The sequence below is a fragment of the Pantherophis guttatus genome, chromosome 15, assembly GCF_059756535.1.
Source record: "Pantherophis guttatus breed Tessera chromosome 15, ASM5975653v1, whole genome shotgun sequence".
NCBI lineage: Eukaryota > Metazoa > Chordata > Lepidosauria > Squamata > Colubridae > Pantherophis > Pantherophis guttatus.
In genome coordinates, this window is record NC_142077.1 from 293,678 (window position 1) to 316,486 (window position 22,809).

General features: G+C 50.6%; 1 protein-coding gene across 1 annotated transcript; it reads left to right on the forward strand.

The window, feature by feature from the left end:
- The first annotated feature begins 395 nt into the window (after positions 1–395).
- VWA5B1 (von Willebrand factor A domain containing 5B1) lies at positions 396–22,598 on the forward strand. Its single transcript, XM_087879379.1, has 21 exons — positions 396–611; positions 1,335–1,481; positions 1,642–1,864; positions 2,653–2,798; positions 4,014–4,145; positions 4,641–4,765; positions 5,323–5,499; positions 6,588–6,698; positions 7,521–7,723; positions 8,133–8,247; positions 10,610–10,795; positions 11,263–11,461; positions 11,798–11,991; positions 14,758–14,953; positions 15,429–15,776; positions 16,865–17,156; positions 17,354–17,459; positions 18,115–18,331; positions 18,508–18,568; positions 19,039–19,162; positions 20,113–22,598. The coding sequence occupies exons 1-21, from the start codon at positions 473–475 to the stop codon at positions 20,800–20,802; spliced, it is 4,131 nt and encodes a 1,376-aa protein (XP_087735505.1). The 5' UTR covers positions 396–472; the 3' UTR covers positions 20,803–22,598.
- Positions 22,599–22,809: the final 211 nt, after the last annotated feature.

Below are 22,809 nucleotides of genomic sequence, written 5' to 3' on the forward strand. Positions count from 1 at the left end.
GTGTTGCAAAGTTTCAGCAGCAGAAAATGCCCCACAAACAGCGGCAGGTTCCCGCCATGAGGTTCCCAAGGAGGAGGAAGGAAAATATTCACCATCGCCAGATTAAGGATTTGATCCCTAGAGAAGCCAATCCCAACCCATTGGTCAAATGTCCCCCCATCCGCTGGCAAAACACTCCGAAGGAGACCTCCGAAACCGATTCTCAAACTCTTGGGGGGGGGGGGGAAAGTGAAAACTGCAGAGCAGATTCATGGGGAGCTGAACAGCCGCTTCGTCTGGGAATCGCCCAAATGTCAAAGAGCCTCTGATTTTCCACCCCAGACTTTTTCTATGCCCACCAACCAGTCCTTGCAGTGGCCTGGCGGACGGTTACGCTTGTGGCCATTTTAGGGCTGATGCGATATTTCTATTTCAGAGGAGAGACACGGAGTCCTGGGTCCTTTCCTGCTCTGATCCTAAGACGGCCGCCAGGATGCCGGGCTTGGTCAACTGGACGACCAGCACCGTCCTCCCTCTGGCTGCCTCGGAGGTCACCTCGTGTGTCAGTGGCTATGCCTTTGGAATGACCGCCTGTCTGTCCTACCGCAACTCTGAGAACCATCCTTTCGAAGGTCAGTACGACTGCCTTTCCCCGAGTCTCATTCTTCTATTTTTTTCCTGCATTACGAGGGGATGAGAAGTGTCCAGAGTTACAGGGGGTTCTCGACCTATGACCGTTCAAAATTCAAAAAGTGACTTATAACTGGTCCTCACACTTTCAACCATGGCAGCATCCTCACAATCACAATTTGGGCAATTGGCAACTGACGTTCTGGGATCACGTGATCGCCATATGTGACCTTCCCAGCCAGCTTCCAATGAGCAAAGTCATTGTGGGAAGCTGAATTTGCTCAATGACCACCTGATTCACTTTAAAAAAAACCCACTCCCTTTTTACAACCCTGTAATCCCTTAATTTGGGGTAGAGTTAGAGCAACTGGATGGAGCTGAGCGTTTACTGGCTGGATGCCCTTCCTGATGCCTACACAGGGTTCACAGCAGATTTTTTTTTCTTAAAAAAAAATAATAATTCACTTAACAATCATGTCAAAAATGCTCATAATTCGGGCACGAGTCACTTAACACCTGCTCTGCTTAGCAATGGAAATGCTAGCCTCAACTGTGGTCCTAAGTCAAGGACTACCTATATTTGGAGGGTGCCAACCAAGACACCCCTTGGGCTTCCGTATTTCACCCTGGGGTTGCCAAAGCGCACGGGCCAAGGGATCATCCTGAGTGGGGCTGTTTCTCTCGGGGAGGTTTTATTCCGCTGAAAAACTGCCTTCCCTTCCCAGGCTTGTTTGTCTACCCCCTGGACGAATACACAACCGTGGTGGGTTTCGAAGCGGTGATCTCTGAGCGGGTGGTAACGGTGCAGATCAAAGACAAGGCGAGAATCGAGGAGAGCTGCTTCAGCAACGGAAGACCCCCAGATGAGGAGGGTGAGAGAGGAGGAGGGGAGGGGGCAAAGTGGTAAACCCAGGTAATATACAGGCTTAGAAGAGGGGCCTTCAAACTTGGCAACTTTTAAGGCTTGTGGACTTCAACTCCCAGAATTCCATGCTAAGCAGACACGGGTCGTCTGAACTTCCTTTCCTGTAGGCCATGTAGTTCTGGATGAAGACCTGGAGAGGATCGTCTTTGTGGCCAGCGTGGGCATTGTTCCCCCTCAAGTGGACGTGTCCATCTGCATCAGCACTTCCTCGGAGCTCCAGACTCTCCCAACCGGGGCCGTCAGGGTCCTCCTTCCGGCCGTCTGTGCCCCCAGAGTGCCCCAGAAAGACTCCGATCTGACCAGCAGCCTCTCTGGACACCACCTCCCCTTGTAAGCAGCCCCCGGGAGTCTCTTCTGCCAGAGTTTGCTTTGAAAGGAGAGATCTGAGTTGAGATCCTCACGCATTTTAGTCTCCTGGGTTAAGGCAGGAAAAGACAAGGAGGAAACCCAAGAAAAAAGTCCTTTTTTGAGTCGGATTGCTGTTGTGGCTGACCTTTTCCTAAAAAAAAAAAATCTAATAATGCTCCGAGCGGGAAAATAATCTTGGATAAGCAGCAGTTCATCAAAACCACTTGTGGGAGGCTTTCATGATGGGGAAAGTGTGTGTTAAATAAAAAAGACAGGCGGTGAAATCCCAAATGCCGGGCCTTTGTTTGTGGAAATAAAACAAAACAGAGAACTTTTTTAATGTGCTAGCAGCAGCAGAATAGAAAAAAAAAAAAAAAAGCCAAGTTATTAGGATATCGACTTTTAAAGAAGAGCATCTTAGAAGGGTTGAAAAATTGGTGAGTTCAGCTTTGAACGTCCTTTTTTCACTTGGGGTTTATACCTGGCTCCAAAGCTCGCTTTGATTGTGGAGCCCTTGGAGCTGGCTGGTTTCCTTGTAGACATTTCATGACCCAACTAGGGAACGTCATCAGTGCTAGGAGGTTAGTGGGGTTTGCTCTCTGTCCCCACACTCTGCTACCACTGATGATGTTCCCTAGTTGGGTCATGAAACGTCTACAAGGAAGCCACCCAGCTCAGAGAGCACCCAGGACCCCACAGTCGTCGTCCTCCTCCTCCTCCTCCTCCTCCTCCGCATACAGACATATTCTGACCAACTGCCTTCTCCTCAGCAGGGACAGGCACTGCAGTGGGACGCTCTCTCCAGAACAAGCAGGGAAATTTTGCCTGGCGCATCTCCTGGAAGCCGAGACCACCAACCCTGCGGAGTATGAGTTCAGCTTCTCCCTGGAGATCCGAGGACCGTGTTTATTGGCAGGTCAGCTGGGGTATCAAAGGAAAGGGGGAGGGGGAGATAAGAGGCAGGAAAGCCATCTTCTGGGCACCCAGATCTCTGGTCCTGCTTGAAGCCAGATTCACTTATTATTTGGGCTGGTCAGTTGGCCACGGAAAGGCCTCTCTTAAGAACCTAAGCCATGGCTGGTGGATGGGAGCCCTGGCTCCTCTCACCCAGCAGCCCGTCCACCCTGTGGTCAACCAACTAGTGTCCCAGAAGATGGCCTTCAGAGGGCCCACTGCCCTCAAAGTGAAGACCTGCATTCAGATCCCCACTGAAGGATCCAGGGAGCTCTCCAAGGTGCTGATATGGCCAGACCTCCTACTGGGAGTCTGTGAATTACAACAGGGACCATTTGGAGTTACAACGGCACTGAAAAAAGGGACTTATAACCATTTAGCACACTTAATTATGGCAACAACCCCATGGTCACGTGATCATAATTCAGAAGCTTGGCTTGGCAACTGGAAGGCTGAGCAAGGAAATGAGGGCAGGGCCGGGCTTAGAGCCCACATGAATCAAAGTGATCAGAATAAATATAATTAAAAACACTGTCGAAGCCTCCCGAAGAGATGCAATATGATATTTACAGCCAATCCTCCAGAGAAGTTTTCAGAGTTTGCTCTCAAGGGCACAAAGGAGAAGCTGAGGCTGCCGTTAATTTGCACATTAGAGGCGGGAGATGCTAATCAGATCTCCCCTCCATTTTTGCTAAATGCATCTAATGGAAACTGATTCATCCCGAGATCGAGTCAAAATCCCATATACTGCCTCTCAATCACAGAAATGACCTTTTAACATGGTATTTTAGTGAGGGAATAAAAATATATGGATGGGTGGACCTTGACTTATGACCACAATTCAGTCCAACATTTCTGTGGCTAAGCGAGACGATAGCTAAGTGAATTTTGCCCCATTTTACGACCGTTCTTGCTATAGTTGTTAAGTGAATCATTGCAGTTGTTAAGTTAGTAACCCAGTCAGTAAGCGAATCCAGCTTCCCCATTGATTTTTGCTTGCCATAAGGTCGCAAACGGGGGTCGTGTGACCCTGGGACATTGTGACGGTCATAAATACGAGCCAGTCGAAGTGGAGGCTGAGTGGCCATCTTGAAGGTCTAGGCAGCCGCAAAACTATTTCCTCACAGATCTAGATGATCTCTAAGGCCCTCTCTCTACATCCCCTCTCCCAAAACAGGAGTGGAAAGCCCCACGCACGAGATCCGAGCGGACGCCGACCCTTCGGCCAGATCGGCCAGGAGCATCACCATCACCCTGGCCAACAAGCACACCTTCGACCGTCCAGTGGAGGTCCTGATCCACCCGAGCGGTAGGTGGGAAACCTCTTTGGGTCCTTAGCCCAGAGGGTGGGTGGGTGGGTGAGGGGTCTTTCCCTTGTTGGGGAAGAAGAGAAACATGGCAGGCTTCAAGTGGTGGCTGCTCCCATCGGTTTTCAAGAAGAAAAAATGGACAGCCATTTGACTGGGATGGTGGAAGCTCTTCCGCTTTGGTTGGACTAGAAGACCTCCGGGGTCCCTTCCAGGTGATAAGCAGGCTTTCCGTTTTCTGAGAACCGTCCCTGCCAATCCCTGTTTGCATTTGATCTCTCTCTCTCTCTCTCTCTCTCCCTCTCTCTCTCTCTCTGTGTGTGATTGTTGGGCTTGTTGCAAATCGCAGCTGTCCAAATGAGAGCCAAAAATCGTGGCTTACTTACTTTAAAAGGGGCGAAGCTTTGCCCTTCAAAAGGAATCAGTGGTTCCGGAGAGTTCTACCTGTCCCTCCATTGATTATCCGGTTGTTTCCTCCCCTCCCCCTTGTTTCCCAGAGCCCCACATGCCCCACGTCCTGATGGAGGAGGGGGACATGGCCCCTGCCCAGTACGAGCAGCACCTGAGGGGGCGGAGCGATTTCATCAAAGGCACCAAGAAGGACCCCAGCCCTGAGAAAAAGGTGAGCGGGGGGAGGGGTGTGGGGTTTTGCCAAAGGAGGGACATGTGGGGCAAAGACCCCCTTTCTATTTCTTTAACCCCCCTCCCTCCCAGATTCTGCCCGAAGTCCACAGCTCTTCCCCCCCCTACTTAAAGCGGGGCCATCCATTCAGACATGCAACTTGGACACCCAATCCTTGACCTTCAACCACAATTAGGACTGAAAGTCTATAGAACTGAAGAAGCTCCTTGGATGAGAAGCGAAACGTCTTCAAAGAAAAACAAGAAAGTCCAGTTGCCTCTCCAAAGAAAAAGGCACCTCTGGGACTTTGTTTTGGATCTGGGCAGCCTGGGAACGTCTCTGCGTCCCCACCTGTTTGCAATTGTCCGATTCTGGCCAGCCCTCCCCTTCTGCTGCCCTCTGGCTCTCTTATCTGCCTGTCCGTCCGTCCGTCCGTCTTTGTCCCACCCTCTAATCAGCCCCAGGGAAAGTTCTCCCTCCACGGATTTCCCCAGATGGGCCGGCAGCCGGAAGAGTTTTAAAAATGTCTTTTAATTTCTCTTCCTTGGTCCTTTCAGACCGAAATTATCCGCAAGAGGCTTCACAAGGACATCCCTCACCACCCGGTGATCATGTTGAACTTCTGCCCGGATCTGAAAACGGTGCAGCCAAACCTCCGGATGACCCATGGAGAATTCATCTTCCTGGTGGACCGCAGCCGAAGTATGGCTGGCACAAACATCGCTCGGGTGAAGGTAGGATGGCTACGCTGCGGGGGGGGGGGGGAGGGGGCTGGATTGAGGGGAGTGCCGTGAAGGAGGGCTTGGAGGCAGAGAGAGAAAGAGGGGTCCGGCCGGGTTCAGGTCCCATTTTATCAAATTCTCATGGAATGAGAAAGCTTCCTGCAACACAAATTGGGGTACAAAACACCCTTTAGAAGCACTGCTGCACAACCTCAAAAGCTTGAAGATGGGTGGACTTCAACTCCCAGAATTCCCCAGCCAGCCATGCTCGTTTTATTTCCCCTCCCATCCCGCTCTCCAGAGTGGAGAGATTGGAGAGAAAGGGATTATGGCTGGGGAATTGTATGAGTTGAAGTCCACCCATCTTCAAGCTGCTGAAGTTCTGCAACATAACTGCACTGCAGTCGAAAGGAGAGTTAGATGCACACAACACAACCTTTCTGGTGTGCAGACTGCACAACAGGGATAGGAAACAAACGAAAAAAACCAGCAACTACCAACCCTCAAAACGACATGATTTCATGGCATGCCTGGAATGCAAAGCGCCCAACGCTGCGTGACATTGGCAGGAAGAAATGGACAGGTTTGGTGTGTCTCTTCCCTGCCAGGACTGCCTTCCCTGAGCTTGGAGGCTGCCTGCACCAAAACCTTGCAGCGTTTCTCAAGTGGTGACTCACCATTCATTAATCCATCTTTGAAAGTCACCGATGCCAAAGGCTGTGGGAGGAGGAGGAGGAGGAGGAGGAGGAGGAGGAGGACTATTATGGGGTCTTTGGTGCTCTCTAAGCTTGGTAGTTTCCTTGCAGACGTTTCATGGCCCAAATAGAGAACATCATCAGTGCTAGAGGAGAGGGGGGTTTGTGGAGAGGAGGAGGAGGAGCTGTGGGGTCATTGGTGCTCTCCGAGCTTGGCTGTTTCCTTGCAGACGTTTCATGACCCAACTAGGGAACGTCATCAGTGCCCTCGGTGAGCAGAGTGCATTTTCACTCTCTCCTTCACCGAGGACTCCCTGCTGGAACTGGGCATCTCTTGGGCCTCCGTTTCCTGGAGCGCAAAAGCCTCGGATCTCTGACCCCTGAGCGTCTCTGTTGCTTTGGCAGGACGCCCTGGTGGTCATCCTGAAGAGCCTCGTGCCGGGTTGCCTCTTCAACGTCATTGGCTTCGGATCCACCTTCAAGGCCGTCTTCCCTGCCAGCCAGGTCTACTCAGAGGTAAAGGGAGGCATTTTTGCAGCCCACCCTGGATGCTTCCCTTCTAACACCCGTGCTGGCTGACGCAAGGGCTGCTTTCACCTGGTTGGCTCCTCCTAACCTCCGCTGGTTAACCAAGGTGGTGGGAATGGCGGTTTCTGGGTCAGCCGATGCCGGCCTCAAAACGGGTTAATTCGGGGATCAGAGCCAGTCGGTGAACAGAGCCTCAGCCCATACGTCAGAGCTAAGTTTGGGGAAGACTCTGCTCCCTTTTGAAATGCAGGAAGTCCTTGACTTATGACCACCATTAAGCCCAAAGTTTCTGTGGCTAAGCAAGACAGTTGTTCAGCGAGTTTTGATCCATTTTATGACCTTACTTGCCACAGTTGTTAAGTCAGTCACACGGCTGTTAAGTGAATCTGGCTTCCTCATTGACCGGGTTGCAAAAGGGGATCACGTGACATTGCAACCGTCATAAAAATGAGCCAATTGATAAGCCTCTGAATTTTGATCAGGTGACCATAGGATGCTGCAATGGTCATAAGGGTGGAAAACGGTCCTAAATCACCTTTTTCAGGGCGGTTGAAAATTCAAACGGTCACTAAATGAGCTGTTGCAATTTGAGGTCTACCTGTATTTTTTCCTTCTGGTGAGGAGGAACCTAACTCTGTTCTAGCCACCTCCATCAAGGTCCAGTCAGTCCTTCTTCCCTCCCTCCATCCTCGCCAGTCCGGGTGTGTGTGTGTGTGGGGGGGGGGGGAGGAGGTTTGGCCAGATGTCAACCGGTTGGCCCAACGCCCCTTCCTGGGTGTGTCCAGAGCCCCTTCTCTGCTCCTCCTGCAGGAGAACCTGGCGGGGGCCTGCGAGAGCATCAAGAAGATCCGGGCGGACATGGGCAGCACCAACATCCTGTCGCCTCTGAAGTGGGTCATCCGGCAGCCGATCCACCAGGGTCACCCCCGCCTGCTTTTCCTGCTGACAGAGGGGGTGGGGGGGAACACGGGCAAAGTCCTGGAGCTCCTACGAAGCCACGCCTCCTCCACCAGGTGGGCCAGGGGAGATTCGGGCCACAAGAGGGGCCCACCCGGGTGTTGGAGGAGGGCGTGAAACCAGCTGAGGGTGGGTGGTTGGGTGGGCAGTCCCTCCCTCTCTGCCCTTGCAAGGAAGCAGCCAGGGCAAACCCCTTCCCGAGAAAGGAAAACAGGGTTGACTTGCCAGCCCATAAAGACAACAAAGCACTGGAGTTTTGGCAAAGTTGCCGGTTTGCTGAGCTTCGTTTTTTCAGCGAAGATTCTCCTGTTAAATCTGTGGGCAAAGTTTGCAGAAAAAACCAGCCTGAGTTTCCCACGGTGGCATCACTGACAAGTGGCCTTCCAGTCTCCCTTAATCCTTGGGGGCTGCAGGCTGGTTCTCCTCGCCCACCTGCTCCTCTCCTCTCCTCTCTTCCTGCTGCAGGTGCTACACTTTCGGCATTGGTAAGAACGCCTGCCGGAGGCTGCTGAAGGGCCTGGCCGCCGTCACCAAAGGAAGCGCCGAATTCCTGGCCGAAGGGGAGCGGGTGCAGCCAAAGGTGGGAGCCACTCGGACTGCTGCAGTTGAGGCCGTACAGGAAAAAACGGTCCCACCCACGTTTTTTAAAAAAACCATTCTCCTCCCATCTCACTTCTTTTTTAAAGGAATGGCTTTCTCATTTAACCCCAAGGATGAAGGTTAATTTCATGCAGTTCCTATCAAACAGGATGAGGAGGAAGAAGAGGAGGGAAAAAGGAGAGGGAGAGAGAGAGAGGGAAAAAAAGAAAGGAAGGAAGGAAAGAAAGGAAGGGAAGAAAAAGAAAGAAAGAAAGAAAGAGAGAGAGAGAGAGAGAGAGAGAAAGAAAGAAAGAAAGAAAAAGAAAGAAAGAAAGAAAGAAAGAAAGAAAGAAAGAAAGAAAGAAAGAAAGAAAAAGAAAAAGATGATTAGGAGACTGGAGGCTAGAACGTGTGAAGAACAGTGGCAGGAATTGGGTAAAGTTAATCTAATGGAGAGAAGGACCAGGGTTGACAGGATGGCATCGTCCAATATTTGAAGGGCTGCCACAGAGAAGAGGGCAGTGGACGCATTTCTCCAAAGCAACAGAAGGCAAGGGCTTTTCTGTTTATTCCTTTGTTTCATAACCTGCCTCATCTCGATGGCCCCCAACGCAGCAAACGGAAGGATTTCTCCTCCTCTGTATCCCCACCACAAGAACCCCATGAGATGGCCTGGGCTAAGAAAGAGAAACGAGCGAGCTCCTGGGATTACTCCGCAGTAGATTACTTGGATCAATCAGAGTGAGCTGAAAAGCTTGCCGGGTAAAAATCTAACTGCCCCCAAGGACTCTCAGAGATGGTCTCCAAGAGTCTCTCTCGCTACGAACCCTGAGCGTTTTCCATTTCCCCTTCTGCAAAAGGAGGGGGTGGGAGAATGAAAGGACCCCCCTACCCCCAATAATGATATATGGTTCTTGCTCAGCTCCCGAATCTGTGAGATAAAGGATGGGCATCAGCAGAGAGAGAGAGACAGAGAGAGAGAGAGAGAGAGAGAGAGAGAAAAGGGGGAGAGAGAGAGAGAGAGAGAGAGAGAAAGAGAAAGAGAGAGAGAAGGAGAGAGAGAGAGAGGGGGGGGCATCAATTGACCTCTTGGCATGGTTGAAGGTCAGAAAATGCCAGCTGCTTGCGGCAGAAGTGTTTATGAGATTTGTCAGAAACATCACTGGCCAATGAGGGCAAAAATACATAGCTGGAAGACAGCAGCGGCTCAGAAGTACTAAAGGCAGGAAGGAGGGGATTAGAAAAGCGCCTCTTTCCAAGAAGAGCTCCGTGTTTGCAGGAGACCTGCCACAAAGGCAGTCAGACGTCAGAAACCTCTAAAGGCCTTTAACTGTCCCTCCCTCCCTCCCCTCGTCCTCAGGAAGGTGATAAAGGAGGGGAGAATGCGGCCGGCAGAATTCTACTGCTTGCATCGTTAGAATAAAAGTAATACCGCAGAATCACAGAGTTGGAAGGGACCTTGGAGGTCTTCTAGTCCAGCCCCTGCTCAAGCAGGAGACCTTATGCCATCCTGGACAAATGGCTGCCCAGACTCTTCTTAAAAACCTCCAGAGTTGGAGCCCCTGCAATTTCTGGAGGCAAGTCGTTCACTGTCAGGAAATCCCTCCTTATTTCTAGGTTGCTTCTCCCCTTGGGGAGTTTCCATCCGTTGCTTCTTGTCCGGCCCTCGGGGGCTTTGGTAGAAGAGGTGGACCCCCTCCTCTTCTTTGGGGCAGCCCCTCAAATATTGGAAGATGCTGTCACGTCACCCCTAGTCCTTCTTCTGTCTAGATATCCCCAATTCTGCAACCGTTCTTCTTCTGTTTTATCTTCCAGCCCCCTCATCCTCTTTGTTGCTCTTCCCTGCACTCTTTCCAGAGCCTCAATATCTTTTTTATATTGTGGAGACCAAAACTGGATGCCATATTCCAAATGTGGTCTTGTTGTTGCTGTCGTTAGTTGTGAAGTTGTGTCCGACCCATCGCAACCCCATGGACAACGTTCCTCCAGGCCTTCCTGTCCTCTACCATCCTCTGGAGTCCATTGAAGCTCACACCGTCTGCTTCAGTGACTCCATCCAGCCACCTCCTTCTCTGCCGTCCCCTTCTTCTTCTTTTGCCCTCCATCGTTCCCAGCATCAGGCTCTTCTCCAGGGAGTCCTTCCTTCTCATTAGATGGACAAAGGATTTGAGTTTCCTCTTCAGGACCTGGTCTTATCAAGGTGTTATTTAGTGGTCTTCCCTGCAGACCAGTCAAAGCAGATGGATTTTGTTTGGGGTTTACTTGGGTTGGGGGGTTAGTGTGATCAGGACTCCGTGTTTTAAGGGCAGCGACCAAGACGGCCAACACCTGATCTGAAAATCTCTTTTTCCTCCGGGTTTTAGATGATCAGGTCTCTGAAGAAGGCCATGGCGCCAGTGGTGAGCGATGTCTCTGTAGACTGGGTGTTTCCTGAGACAACGGAAGCCTTGATTTCGCCAGTCAATGCCAGCTGCCTTTTCCCAGGAGACCGTCTGGTGGCCTACAGCATTGTGTGCGACACGTCCCTGTATGTCTCTAACCCCCGGCTGGTGAGTGGACGCAACCGGCTGACCTCTGCTAGCCTTGATGTCCGTGCTCAGTCATCTGTGGTTGATGGAGCTTCAGGTCCATGGCTCCTGGACACACAACGCATGAACAAAGCTGCACTGAACAATCATGTCACTTCTTTCGGTGCCGCTGTGACTTCGGACAGTCACTAAACGAACCATTGTAAGTCAAGGACTTCCTGTATTCAAGCCAAAACCCAAAGATCTTTGATATGAGATCACTGACCAATAAAGAACCATCACGGGTCTTCTGGGGGAGAAGAGGTCAAGGCTTGGGTTTTCTCATAGGTAGCTCCACCCACCAATCCTGGTTTATCAGCATCCATCATGGTAGTTGTCCTATCATGGTTTCCAGTGACTCAGTCAGCTTCCCAAAGTGTTACACAGAGACCTGGCACTCTCCCACTGAAGCCACGAATGCATGCCAACCTGATCTTCTCTCTCCCCAGGACAAGAGGCGCCGGTACAGGATGCTACATTCGCAAGAATCGGGAAGTTCTGTTTTCTTCCACTCCCAAGAAGAAGGGGGAGGAGGAGGAGGAGGAGGAGGAGGGCTGGAGAACTGGGAGATTACCAAGGACCCTGAAAGTGGATTTCCTTCAGAGAGGAGCAGTGGGGAGATGGGAAGCGAATCGGACATAGATTCAGGTGGGTTTGGACGGATCCAGCCATGATCATATTCTACAATATCTGCCAATATTTATATCCATTTTTCCTTTGCTTTGCAGAATTTTTTTTTTTAGTAAACTGGAGAACATTGAACTAATGGAAAGATAAAGAACGTGGATAATTTGTGCAATTTTTAAGGAAAAGAGGAGTATGTTGGTATAAATATCAAGAATGCAGATTTTATTTTCTTGACATGCTAGACCTCCTGCTCTTCAAGGACTCCCAAACCCAACCAGTTTTCCTACCCAGGATGCTCAGTTATTTGATGCTTGTTGTGTAGCTGCGTCCACTGATGGAGGCCTTGTGTTTTCTCAGGCATTGACCCCATAACGACATCCCAGCGAAGGGCCTACAGCACCAATCAGATTGCCGACCAGGAGCCCCCGCAGAAGGTCCCCACGGCCAGCGATTCCGGCTTCGTCCAGGAGTCAAATCCTCTCCGGAAAGTCCACCTGCAGGAGCTCAGCTGGATCGCTTCAGACGCTCAGCCCTGGCAGGTGGAGCTTCAGGTGAGGATCCCGGATGCTTCGACCAAAAGCTTTCAGGTGGTTGCTCAGGGGGGTTGGACTAGAAGACCTCCAAGGTCCCTTCCAACTTGGTTATTCCGTATTCTGAGATCCGTACTCAAAATAAGGAGGAATTTCTTGACAGGGAGAACAATTCATCTTGCCTCCAGAAGCTGTGGGTTTTGAAGGAGAGATTGGGCAGCCGTTTGTCCAGAATGCTAGAGAGTCTTCTGGTTGAGCAGGGGGTGGGACTAGAAGACCTCCAAAGGTCCCTTCCAACTCTTGTTATTCCATTGTTCTTTTTGTGGACGCACAAATGTTGGTGTAATTCTTCTGCAGGAGGAAGCAGCAACAGGGTGGGTGTGCGTAGACTGTGCCTGCGATGTGGTGTGTTTGATAGGAAAATCTTCCCCGTGTTTCCCAAATGGGAAAACAGCCCCGGGGAATTTAGTCGGACTTGGAAGGCTGCAGCCAGAGACCCAGAGAGCAGCAGAAAAACCAAGCAGCCCCTCCCAGCAAATTGCACCCCCGGGGGAATTCCCAGAGAAAGCAAAGGAAGAACGGTGCCACTTCTGGGCCTCCTTAGATGTGCCAGGGTGAGGGGGGATCGATGCTATCTCTAGGGTTGGCAGGCTGCAGTGCCCCCCCCCCCTTGCAACCCAGCTGCCTCCACTGGTTCCAGGGAGCAAGACCGGTCTGTGAGCGCAAAGGTTTCCATAGCAACCCAAGGTGGATTGTGCAGGAGCCTCAAAACAAACACCGGAGCTCCACGGGGCGAGATTGGCAGGAGACAGCGGAGATTTAAGGGCTTCGAGCGGATGATGGTTAGATCGATGCTGGCTCCTCCGCCTCTGATTTAGGGCCATCGTCTCATGAAATCAGGCCATCCCTACGGGCCACAAACAGACCTTCAAGGAATTTAAAGCTGCTTGTGAATGCCGCACGATCTTCGCAGCGCAAAGCCCGCTGCCAGCCTGTTGCATTCCAGCCGAGACAACCGAGGCACAAGAGCCGGCTCTGTCGAGGCCCCCGGAGGAAGCCATCCAAGGAAGGGGCCTTGGAGGTCTTCTAGTCCAGCCCCCTTCCCAAGCAGGAGACCCTCTATCCTTCCCTTCAGTCTTCCTTCTTCCGTTCTGGGTCCAAGGCAGCCCCACAGAGGAAAGGAAGGCCTCTTACTTGGGACCCAACTGGACTCCTTTGCAGAAATGGTCCTAAGTTGAGGATACAGGTAGTCGACTTATGACCATTTGTTTAGTGACCGTTCAAAGTTACAACATGGCATTAAAAAAGTGACTCAGGGCCACGTCGAAGCATCGCCATGGCAACACGATCAAAATTTGTACGCTTGGCAACCGACTCATATTTATGACGGTCACAATGTCCCAGGATCGTGTGAGCCCCTTTTGCGACCTTCTGATGAGCAAAGTCCATGGGGAAGCCAGATTCACTTAACGACCCGGTTCCTGACTTAACAGGGGCTCACTTAACAATTGTAGCAAGAAAGGTCGTATAATGGGGCAAGGCTCACTTAACAACTGTCTTGCTTAGCAATGGGAATTTTGGGCTCAGTTGTGGTCGTAACTCGAGGACCATCTGTGTGGGGAAAAATGTACGTTTTTCATCCCTGCCAAAGACCTCCGTGGCTTCTCTTCTCCCGTGTCCAAGCTTCCACGCGTGGCCTTTTCAGCACACACCTACCACAACCACCCCGAAAAGGGTCCCTGCGTGCCGCTGGTGGTTACCAGGCAACCGGAATCGGGGAATCTCCCACTTCTCTCCCTCCGTGCAGTAATTAAAACAGTGGCTTGAGTCAAAACCTCCTTTCTTTGCTTCTGTGCCTGGCTGGCTCTCAGGGGCTCAGGCCCATCCATTCTTTTGCCTTCTGAGAAGCGTCCATCAGTGCCTGTCAAAGTTGGCCATGACTTCCTGGCCTGGACAGACAACAAATCGGTAGAATTCGGAGGTGACGCAAAACTAGCTTTCTTCCCCCCTCTCCCCCGTAGAAGATGATTTGTGACTTAAATTCTGACCGACAGCAAATCTCCGCATCGGTTCTTCATTGCAAGAAGCAAAACCCCCAGAGCTCTAGGGGTGCCCAATCTTCGCTTGCCACACTCCAAGGGCGGCCGTGGCAGGCTTGTGCGTATGCTGGCGTTGTTGTTCCTTTCTCACACTAGGTTTACCCTGGAGTCAAACACGGCACGAAGCAAAGCCGGGCGTTGTTTGCCCTGGATGTGTCAGTGTTTCAGGTAGTCCTCGATTTACGACCACAATTCAGCCCAAAATTTCTGTGGCTAAGCGAGGCAGTTGCGAAGTCAGCCTTGGACTATTCTGTAGCCGTTCTTGCCACCGCTGTTCAGTGAATTGCTTCCCTTGTGAAATTAGTAAGATGGTCGTTAAGTGAATCTGGCTTCCCCATTGACTTTGCTGGTCAGGAGGTCACGAAAGGGGATCACGTGACCCCAGGACACCACAAACGTCATAAGTACGAACCAGTTTGCCAAGCGTCTGGATTTTGATCAGGTGACCCTAGTCATGTTGCTGCAACGGTCGTAAGGGTGAAAAATGCTCCTGAGTCCCTTGTAACTCCGAGCGGTCACTAAACGAACTGTTGTAAGTCGAGGACTACCTGTACGAGAGGGGCACTGGTTCTGATTGCTGTATCTCAGGAACACTTTTACTGAGTCACGCGTGTGTGTGTGTGTGTCTGTTGGGGGGGCAGTGTGACCCTTCCTCCTCCTCCCCCCTCATGTGTCTCCCTCTGAGCAGCCTCTCAGAGCCAGCCCCACCCCAACCGCAAAGAAGATCCGAGGAGCCGGAGCCCGGCGGCCATCTCTGCTCCAGGACCTGCGACAGATGCACAGGGGCCCCACACAGACAGTGGCAGGGACGGGATCCGGGTCCCAAGACACCAGCTCCCTCTTGGGATACACCTATTCGGATGGTCGAAGCCCTGGAGAACAGGGTAAGCTGCAACGGTGGCTTGCATTGGCTCTAGGATGCTCTCGGAGCTTGTAGACCCCTTGTTGATGACCCAACAAGGCAACCCACAAGGCCTCTTGTGTCCGGTGGCTTTGGGAGTCTATGCATCCACACCCCACACACAGATGTAGTGAACGGAGCCCTTGGCAAAGAGAGCATCCCGCAAGTTGAGTTATTCTTCGTGTTGCGCACAACAACTCCTGCAGATTTCCTTCAAGTTCTCATTCTGCAAAATTGCCTTCCAGATTCCTTGCAGAGGAGAAGAGAATTTGGGGGGGGGGATTGGGGCAGGGTGAAGGACCAGAGCCACCTGGGGCTGGTTTAGGGAATGTCTTGCTTCCTCTTGTAAGGCTCTCGGGAGTGGGACAAGGACCCCCTGCGCAGAAAGCAGGTTAGATATCCCCACATGGCGTATGGATTCCCACCACAGGTGATCATCTCTTTGACATTTCTTGCAGAGTCTGCCCAACATCCTTCCTTCAACTTTGAAACTGAGTCCACCTCGGATTGGGACCTTCCTGATCTGGAACCGGGTTCCTCAGCCGGTGGTGGCTGGAGGGGGTCTCGAAGGTCGCTCTGCAAGGCCCTGGTGAAGGGGCTCCAGAATGGCGAACCGGTCAAGTGGGAGATAACCTTCGACCTCGGCCCCCTCTTCCAAAGCAGAGAAGACAAGGGCCAGGAGGAGGAGGAAGAAGAAGAAGAAGAAGAAGAAGACATCTGGAACGAGACTTTCCACCACCTGGCTGCCAAATCCATCGTCCAGGACTTTGAGCAGCTGGCCGAGAGGGAGTTTGAGATCGAGCATGGTATTTGGGCACCCCTGGATTAAATTCTAGCCTTGTTTAGGTGGTTTTTCAGCTGCCCCTTTCTCTGGGGAGACCTTCTCTGTGTGAAGTGTTGGAATTGCCCTAAATATATTTTTCTGACATATTAGGTTATTTTCTCCTGAAAAAGGCAGATTTCTTTCTTGCCCAGAATTGGAACAAGGCTAAACTGGTCACTGGACATCCACAAGGCAAATTCCACACGGCTCTTAAATTCATGCCTGGCCATTTTAATGCAAAGCAGGGAACTCCAGTTCTGTAAATGGGTCTGGGGCTCCTAAATTCTCCAGCTGTGATGGAACTGAAAATGATTTTAAAAAAAAACATGCATTTTCCACCTGATGTTTGCAGAATTTTTTTAAAAGTTTTTTTTTCTTTTTTAAAACAAACAAACACATAATACACCAATCCTTCTGTGTGTCTTCTCAGTGTTTCTTCCGTGACCACTACTTCTTTTTATTAGTCGTCCTATCTTCATTTCTCCTTGATAATTTCTATTTCTCTGATGCGATATTCCCCCCAAATTACAATACATTTAATATAACATTCTCCTTATTTAATTATCACAATCTTTATATCTCTTTTTTAACCAATCATAAAATTTCCCCCATATCTTATAATAGTCCGTATCCTCTCTTTAATCATCAAAGTTAATCTGTTCATTTCTGCACAATCTAAGATTTTTTTTTTAATTACTTCCCCTTCCAAAGGGATTTTCTCTGCTTTCTATCTTTGCGCAAATGCTATCCTCGCTGCAGTTATTATATGTATAATCAAGTATATATTTTCTTTACTAATTTTCTCTGGTAGTATGCCCAATAGGAACAGCTCAGGTTTTAAATCAGTGCCTTGTTGGATCATTTCTTCTAACCATGTCTTTGTTCTGCTCCAATAGTCTCTAGCGTCTGGGCATGATAATAGATGATAATAGATCCTAGTATTTGATGGCATTTCCAATGTTTGCAGAACCTTTTGAGCAGCACAAATGACGGGAGACCGAAAGCTGTGTGAATATCCTGAGTCCAGCTAATATGCAATTTATCTGAGGTTTTTGGTCCCTCTGTCTACAGGGTCCGGGCGGCGGTACCAAGCCAACGCTGTGCACACCAGCAAATCTTGCAACGTGATCAGCAAATTCACGGCGTTTGTGCCAGTCGACCTGAGCAGCAACAACTATTTGACAACCATTGTTAAATATCCCAACACAGGTGAGGCTCAAAGCTCTTGTGAAGATACTGCGCTGGCATTCAAAACCCAGATAGTGTTTCTCAACCCTGGGCATTTAAAGATACACGGACTTCAACTCCCAGAATTCCCCAGCCAGCGTGACCCATCAAAGATCGTAAAGTCAGGTGTGACTCACTTAACAACCACCTGGAAATTCTGGTTGTAAGTCAAAGACCCAGGTCTATTTTTTTTTTGTTGGGCCAGATTGTTATCCCTTGTTCATCGCTCCGAAATATTTCCTTGAATTAGAGCAGCCCTTGGTCCTCTGAGCCCTTTTAAGACGGACTTTCTCCTCCCTCCCCCCCGTCTTTTGTTGAGGTGTGCTGATGAAGCCCTCCAGCCAACGGAGTTCCGGGTTCGAGGGCCGACGGCACCGAGGACTCTCGGCTAGTTGGGGGCGGATTCACGACGGCGCAGACGGTGGGCTGCCCAACGCAAGTAAGCTCTCTTTTCATCCTGCCCAATTGCAGTCCGTAAGTCAAAGACTACCTGTACAACTCTGAGGTCCTAACAAGCAGCCTTTAGATCCCCTTGTCCTTAAAAGAGCCTTGGTAGTACAGGGGTTTAAGGCACCCTGTTATTAAGCTGCTTAAGACCAGCTGCCTGCAATTACTGCAGGGTTCGAATCTCGCCAAGGCTCAAGGTTGATTCAGCCTTCCATCCTTTCTAAGGTAGGTGAAATGAGGACCCAGTTTGTGGGGGCAATAAGCTGACTTTGTATAAATATACAAAAGGATGAAGGCTATTGCTGAGCACATTGTAAGCCGCCCTGAGTCTTCGGAGAAGGGCGGCATATAAATCAAATTAAAAAAAAAAAAAAAAAACAGAGGCGAGCACTCCGCACCAGCCATGAAAGTTCATCCAGGCTCCTGCTTATTTATTTATTTATTTATTTATTCTGAGAGGGCAACAGACCCATTGCTCAGCAATCCCTCCATGGCGTGGCTGCCAGATCAAACCATCCATGCTTTAGCTTTTCTCCTTAATTTCCACCCGAGTGGAAAAACCCGGCGGGAGCTTCGCTTCTTTACGCTCCTTAATTCTCCTCCTGCAACAAACCAGTTGAAAAAAAGGGTTTCAAACTTAAATTTAGCTCCGGGGGCCAAAGATCAGGATCGCAGCACCAATTTTATTCCGAGTTATGCTGCGCACCAACATTTACGTGCCTGAACAAAATTTACTGCTCAGAAAGCTTCAGGAGCTTCTGATTCGGGGCTGCTTTTTTTCCATTCCAGACGCAGAAGAGAATATTTTGTCTCCTTCTGGCTCACTTTCTTCCTCCGGAGGGAATCGCCAGAGTTTTCCAGACGGTAGGAAATAAAAAAAACATTTATTCCTTCGGTCTGCCCAGCTTCAGGGCCATTCTCTTTGATTGGCAGCTGTTTCCTATGAAGGGGGGTCAACAAGCCTTAAAGTTGCCAAGTTTGGAGGCCCCCTACTCCAATTTATACCCTACATCATTGCTAATGTTCACCTGTCTTTACAGGGTCGCTACGGAGCCCATCCGTTTCCTCTCAAAAGTCCATTGAAAACTTCTTTGGTGCCAGGTAAAATTTGTTTTTTGTCCCCAACAGTGGTTGCTGTTTTCTCACATAAGAACAGAAGAAAATAGGCAAACTTTTTAGAAAATTTGTCAGGAATTCTTCTTAAAATTTGGTATTAAGTGTTACTAGTTTCCTAGCAATAAACGGGGTTTATCACCCTCTCTGAGTCTTCTAAAGATTACATTTCCCGTGTTTTGATGAGCTAAAACTTAAAATATTTTGCACATTCTGCGATAGCCACAATTGGAACTCAAGTCAAGCAATGAATGAATGGAAACGAATCAAGGAAAGATCCACCTAGAACAAAGGAGAAATTTCTTATCAATTAGAGAACAATGAACCAGTTTTGAGTTTTGAGTTTTGTTAGAATGTGGGACATTTTGATTAAAAAAAAAAAAAAAAGAGGCCATAAGGGGGAAAAGGGTCTGGAAGTGTAATTGCTTCTTTTCTGGCTCGGTTTCTTCTTCATCCAGGCTGACGTTTAACAAGACCAGACTCCTGACCAAGGCTGCCCGAGGCTTCATGGGGAAGTTTCCTGCCAAGAGCAACGAACTCAGTTCGGAAAATGAAAATGAAAATGTCGATTATCTGCCACTGGTGAGCATCCTGGGTGGGGCACTGGGGCTGCCTGAGAAAATTTAGCTTTGAGGAAGTTGAAAGAGATGTTCCTTTCCTATCTATCTATCTATCTATCTGTCTGTCTGTCTGTCTGTCTGTCTGTCTGTCTGTCTGTCTGTCTGTCTATCTATCTATCTATCTATCTATCTATCTATCTATCTATCTAAACAGGAAGGGGGAGGAAATTTATTTCTGTTGCATGCCAAGGAACAGCCAGGTGTGAACCAAAACAAGCTACAAACCAGGTTCAAATCGGATACAGCAGTTCCACCCCTTAATGCTGGGGTCTCCAAACTTGGCCACTTTAAGACTTGTGGACTTCAACTCCCAGAAAGGCTGGCTGAGGAATTCTGGGAGTTGAAGTCCACAAGTCTTAAAGTGGCTGAGTTTGGAGACCCCTGCCCTTAATAATGCAGGCAAAAATGCCTTGCAGATGGACCATTTCACTGCCCTATCTTATCCAAAGTCCGATGCCCAATGCTGGGCTGTGTGGTTTTAACCAAACTTCCATCCTAGGTTTGTAGAAACCTGGTTCTCCATCAGGTCTCCGTTGGGGGACTTGAGCAACCTTAATTTGCCTTCGAGCTTCTGCTGTTGGGGGCTGGCCTCGGTCATCAGGCGAGTCCTTTCAGAAGAGAATCCGTACCACTTCTCCAAATCTGAGATATGCCTCCAAAGGTAGCTTCTCCCCGTCCCAAGAGAAGGTCAGAAGGTTCTGATGTTCCTGCTGGACGTGGGGAGAGAACAGACAAATGCTTTGAGACCTTCTAGCTGGGCTGGCTGAGGAAAACCTGGCTACGAAGATTGAACTGGACTTGAGGGGTCAGCCCTTTCAGCTTTTTTTGTCCTGTGCTTTTGAGAAGTTCGTAACATCTTAAGAGATGAAAGAACTCTTTCATTGAGGTCCTCTCGTCCGCCTTTCTCCTCAGGTGTCTCTCCAGCTGGCCTGTGGCGCCTTCCTCTTGAACAAGGCCTTCTCTGAGGCCATCAACATCCCCCTGGAGAAGCTCAGGTGGACCTCACCGTTTGCTTGCCACCGCATGGACCTCAGCCCTTCCACCAGCTCCAGGAAAGTGGAAGATCCAGGACAAGCCAAGAGCGCAAGTGTTGCTGATGTTCCAGGGAAACTTCTCCACCAAGAGGCTGAGGAGGAGGAGACTGCCCTGCATGGACATCCTTCTGGAGGCCCAGCAGAAAGCTCCTCCCGAGTCCCCAAGGCCGAGACCAGTCTGTCCCCTCCCTCGATCACCATCCAGAGCTTCTCTACCCCAGAGAACGCCCCATCACCGCCGGATAGCGGCCGAGGCTCGGAGACCGAGACCTCCGAACTCCAGGCATGGCTCTTCGACGTGGAGCTCCAGCAGCGAACCGAGCCAGAGGGGATGCTCTGGGCCACGGCGGTGGCCTTGGCGTGGCTGGAGCACAGCTCGGCCTCCTACTTCATCGAGTGGGAGCTGGTGGCCGCCAAGGCCAGCCGGTGGCTTGGAGAGCAGGACATCCCGGAAGGGCGAAACCTGCCGGCCCTCAAGACGGCTGCTCAACAGCTTTTTGTGCTGCTCCGGCACTGGAACGAAAACCTCCAGTTCAACTTGCTGTGTTACAACCCGAAGGATGTCTAGGAAGTGGGGGAGGGAAGAGGGCGAGCAGAGGCAGGGAGGCCGCTCAGGGCCCCAGCTCCATCCAACTTCAGCCAGGCTGGCGGCCATCTGGTTGATGCCAGGGGTGCCTCTGGACCCTGGTGGACTGCAGCTCCCGTCTTGGGCTGGGTTGCATGGAGCTGGCTTCTGACGCATCCGGAGGGCGCCTGTTGGGGAAGGTTGGAGCACGTTGCCTGGGAGGGGTGGGTGATGGCCCTGCCACCTTCCCAGCCTTGCCCTCCCTCCGATCTTTCTCATGCCCTGTGATTCAGGTATGGCCAATGTGCATCCTTCCCTATTGTGCTTCTGAGCAGTGGCTGCCTTCCCTGTAGTTGCCCTTCGCTCCACCTGGGAGGGAGATCACCAGATATATGGACCCCTCCAAGCTGGACCTCAGCGTTCCAGGAAAATGTTTCCCCAAAGATGCTCTTCCCTGAAGATGCTGGCAGGGTGGGAGGTGACCCTTGTGGAGCTGCTCCATTGGAATGGAAAGAGGCACCCCAGATTTCAGAGAGGGCTGTTCCCCGGGGCCCCGAGTGGCAAGGGGGAAGCGTAGGAAAGTTAGTGGGACCGTGCAAAGTTTACCTTGGGGGGTGGGTGCCAGGCCTCTGGGACAGAACACAAAAGGATTGGCTTGGCTGCAGATGGTCTCTGGAAACTTGCCCGGACTTCCAACCTTGCCCTCTCAGGCTACCTCCCCACCCAATCTGGATTGCCCCCCCCCTCACACACACCCCAGGGAGCCCTTCACCTCAGCCCAGTTGCCCGAAAGGGCCCCGCGTCCCTCAGCTGCTCGTCCACATGCTTTGCTGCCAGCGGTGTGTTCGAATCCCCCCACCTTTGCATTGCATCGATCCTGCAATGAGCCCTGGATTGCTCCCTGGAGACCCCTCCTTCACCAGGCTCCCTGCTGGGGGTCCAGGCCTAATTATTCAGACCCCGAAAGGCTGGGGGGGGGGCGAGGGAGAGGAATCTAGCCCCCTCTCCCCGAGTGGAAAACCTTCTTTGCAGACGCTCTGCAGCCACCACAAGCTTTGCTGGCCCTGCTGTGTGAGATGCAGTTGTGATCTTGCGATTTTGCCTTCGCTCAGAATCGACCTGCCCCCACCGCCCTGTCTGACTTTCACCTGGAGCCAAGCTGCTAATTTCTCCATCAAGGCTTTCAGAGTTTTTTTTTAAAAAAAATGGGATTTTGGCTTTTAGATATCCAAGGATTGCCCAACTGGAATTAGAACAATTTATCAGTTTTAGGAGAATTAAACAGTGGTTTAATTCCAGAAGTTGTGAGTGATCCATCCTTGGAGTTTTTAAAGAAGAGACTGGACAGCCGTTTGTCTGAAAAGGTCTATATAGGGTCTCCTGCTTGACCAGAGGGTTGGACTAGAAGACCTCCAAGGTCCCTTCCAACCCTGTTATTCTGGAATGTTTCCTAAACCTTAATGACAGCATCTGCTTGTCAAATTCAACATTATTATGGCTCTCAAGAACATTGTTTCTTCTGCAAGAATGAAAGGAAAAAGAAAAAAAAGGGACGAAATTCCTCCGCCGATGTTTTCATCTCTAGCTTCAGTCATGCACCGGGTGGGCATCGGGAAAAAGGCAGCCTATGATGTGAAGGAAAGACCCTCCCCTGAGTGAAAAATCTAAGAAAGTTAGCAGTGAGGATTTTCTTCAGTTTCTTTCTTTTTCTCTCTCTCTCTCTTTGCTGGTTTCATAAGTTGTTATTTTTTCATTTGTGGCTGCTTCAGTGACTTAATAAACCGAGAACTGTTGGAAAAGTGTGTCTATTTTTCTCTCTCTGCATTGCTGGCAAAGCCACCGGGAGGCACTGCTGGGCTCCAGTTTGGTTCCCGATTTGGGGGGGGGGGCTTCTTTTCCGTTGCTCAGGCAACCAGAGAGCAGCTCTGCGCTGAGCCAATGATGCTCTACCCTTTACTGCTCTTCCCCATCCCTCCCGCCCCCCTTGGATCCACAACCAACCTGGTGGGA